Below are 2,598 nucleotides of genomic sequence, written 5' to 3' on the forward strand. Positions count from 1 at the left end.
ATTTCACAAAATCCCCTCCTAGTCTATTTGGGTCTCCAGAGGATGCTGTGTGCCATCCTCCTGCCACTGGCCCGAGAGGGTGAAGATCGCCACCGTGCTCCACACTGGGAGGACGCTGCCCGGCTCCTGCTGCTCTGAGCCCCGTCCAACCTGGCCTTGAACCCCTCCAGGGATGGGGCAGCCACAGCTTCTCTGGGCAACCTGGGCTAGGGGCTCACCACCCTCACAGCCAAGAATTTCTGCCTGAGATCCAATCTAAATCTCCCCTCTTGCAGTTTAAAGCTGTTCCCCCTCGTCCCATGGCTCCCCTCCCTGATCCAGAGCCCCTCCCCACCTTTCCTGGAGCCCCTTTAGGGACTGGAAGGGGCTCTAAGGTCTCCCCGGAGCCTTCTCTTCTCCAGGCTGAACCCCCCCAGCTCTCTCAGCCTGTCCTCACAGCAGAGGGGCTCCAGCCCTCCCAGCATCTTCGTGGCCTCCTCTGGCCCCGCTCCAACAGCTCCATGTCCTTCTTGTGCTGAGGGCTCCAGAGCTGGACACAACACTCCAGGTGGGGTCTCCCCCGAGCGGAGCAGAGGGGCAGAATCCCCCCCCCCCGCCCTCCTGCCCACGCTTCTTTTGATGCAGCCCAGGATACGGTTGGCTTTCTGGGCTCCAAACATGCATTGCCAGCTCATGTTGAGCTTCTCATCAACCAGCACCCCCAAGTCCTTCTCCTCAGGGCTGCTCTCAAGCCATTCTCCACCTGTGTTTGTGCCTGGGATTGCACCGACCCACGTGTAGGACCTTGCACTTGGCCTGGTTGAACTTCATGAGGTTCGCATGGGTCCCTGCCCAGAGCAGGAGGGTTGGAACTAGATGATCTTTAAGGTCCCTTCCAACCCGAACCATTCTATGTTTCTATGATTGATTCTGTGAGAGAGCGCTCACCTGCCAGGATCATCTCTGCCTGAGATGGGCTTCCTGAGGCTGGCAGTGCCAGTTCAAGCCAGTTGTGTGTGGGGCTTCCGGTGCTGTGATGGTGGTACCAAGTCCTCGGGTCCCCACCAGGCAATAATGGTTCTGAGCATTGGATGCGCTGGTCAGGGAGAGCAAGGAACTGCTGGCTGCGCCCCCACCAGCACCACACAGCACTGCCTGACCATGAGGCCCAGACCCCTCGTGTGTTGTGTCACCGAGAGACACATCCCTGCCATGGACACCTGTAACACCCCCCTGTTGAGGGTTTTCCTTATGGCTCCTTTGACCTCACTGTTTCTCAAGCTGTAGATGATGGGGTTGAGCATGGGGGTCACAACGGCATACAGCAGGGCGAGCACCTCGTCCATCTCCTTGGAGCTGCTGGAGTGAGGCACCAGGTACACAATGGCCCCAGCGCCAAAGAACAGGGACACCACGGTCAGGTGGGAGGTGCAGGTGGCAAAGGCCCTCTGTGTCCCTGCTCCCTTCTGGAGGACAGCCCCGATGATGTGAACGTACGACACGAGAGTAAGGAGGAAAGAGCCCACCGCTATAGTCCCAGCGAAAGTGTACAAGGTGGCCTTGTTGAGGGGAGCGTTCGGGCTGCAGGACACCTTCAGCAAGAACGGCACCTCGCAGAACAAGTGGTCAATCATGTTGGACCCACAGAAGGGCAAGCGGGCTGTGAGGAAGGCCTGGATCAGAGACGAGAAGGAGCCGCTGAGCCACGAAACGGCCACTAAGCAGTGGCACATCTTCTTGCTCATGAGCGTTGGGTAGTGGAGGGGGTGGCAGATGGCCAGGAACCGATCATAGGCCATGGCAGCCAGGAGCATGCACTCGGAGCCCCCAAAGCAAAGGAAGAAGTAGATCTGTGTGATGCAGCCCACAAAGGAGATTGTCCTCTGCGGTGAGAAGGAGTCTCCAAGGATCTTGGGGAGGGTGACAGAGGAGTAGCAGATGTCCAGGAAGGAGAGGTGGCCCAAAAAGAAATACATGGGGGAGTGTAGGTGGGCGTCCAGCCAGACGAGGGTCATGATGAGCAGGTTCCCAAGCACCGTCACCAGGTAAACGAGTGAGAAGCACAGGCAGAGGGTCACCTGTGCTCTGTAGGCATTGGAAAACCCCAAGAGAAGGAACATGGAGGGGCTGCTGAGATTTCCCCGCTGCAGGGACTCAGGGTTCATCTACAGGGAGAGCAGGAGGAGATAAGGACAGGTAGAAGCGGGGCGAGCGCTCACCCCTGCCGTGGGGCATCACCAGCTCTGCTGCGCGGTGGGCTGAAGCCATGACTCTGCCCCGGCACCCCTCACACCTCGCTCCAGGGGCTCGGGGGGAGCAGGGGATATGCCTGTGGGGGCAGATGGCGGGTCTCAACCCACGGCGTTTGATCCCCTGACTCTGTGTCACCTGAAGGACACCAGAGAGAGGTGGGACCTCACCACTGCAGTCAGGAAGGATCCCAGGGACTGCTAAATGAGGGCGGACAAGAGCAGCTCCTCTCCCCCCCTCCAAGTTTCCTGTGCTGCAACCGGAGCATGGTCTAAAGATCCCACAAAACATCCAATGTGATGGGTTGGACCCTGCCTCGATGCTGGGTTACTGCCCTTCACGGGACCAAACTGTGTTTACACCGTTAGT

The 2,598-nt window shown here is 58.9% G+C and overlaps 1 protein-coding gene across 1 annotated transcript; it reads right to left on the bottom strand.

The window, feature by feature from the left end:
* Positions 1–1,079: 1,079 nt before the first annotated feature.
* LOC134523907 (olfactory receptor 1361-like) lies at positions 1,080–2,162 on the bottom strand. Its single transcript, XM_063353420.1, has one exon. It carries the CDS (start codon positions 2,142–2,144, stop codon positions 1,080–1,082), a length of 1,065 nt encoding a protein of 354 aa, XP_063209490.1. The 5' UTR covers positions 2,145–2,162.
* Between the last annotated feature and the right edge of the window lie 436 nt (positions 2,163–2,598).

Source organism: Chroicocephalus ridibundus, chromosome 15 (assembly GCF_963924245.1).
Source record: "Chroicocephalus ridibundus chromosome 15, bChrRid1.1, whole genome shotgun sequence".
In the NCBI taxonomy this organism is placed as follows: domain Eukaryota; kingdom Metazoa; phylum Chordata; class Aves; order Charadriiformes; family Laridae; genus Chroicocephalus; species Chroicocephalus ridibundus.

Excerpts from the sequence above, each read along its gene's own strand:
- LOC134523907 (XM_063353420.1), bottom strand. The coding sequence starts at position 2,144 with ATGAACCCTGAGTCCCTGCAGCGGGGAAATCTCAGCAGCCCCTCCATG.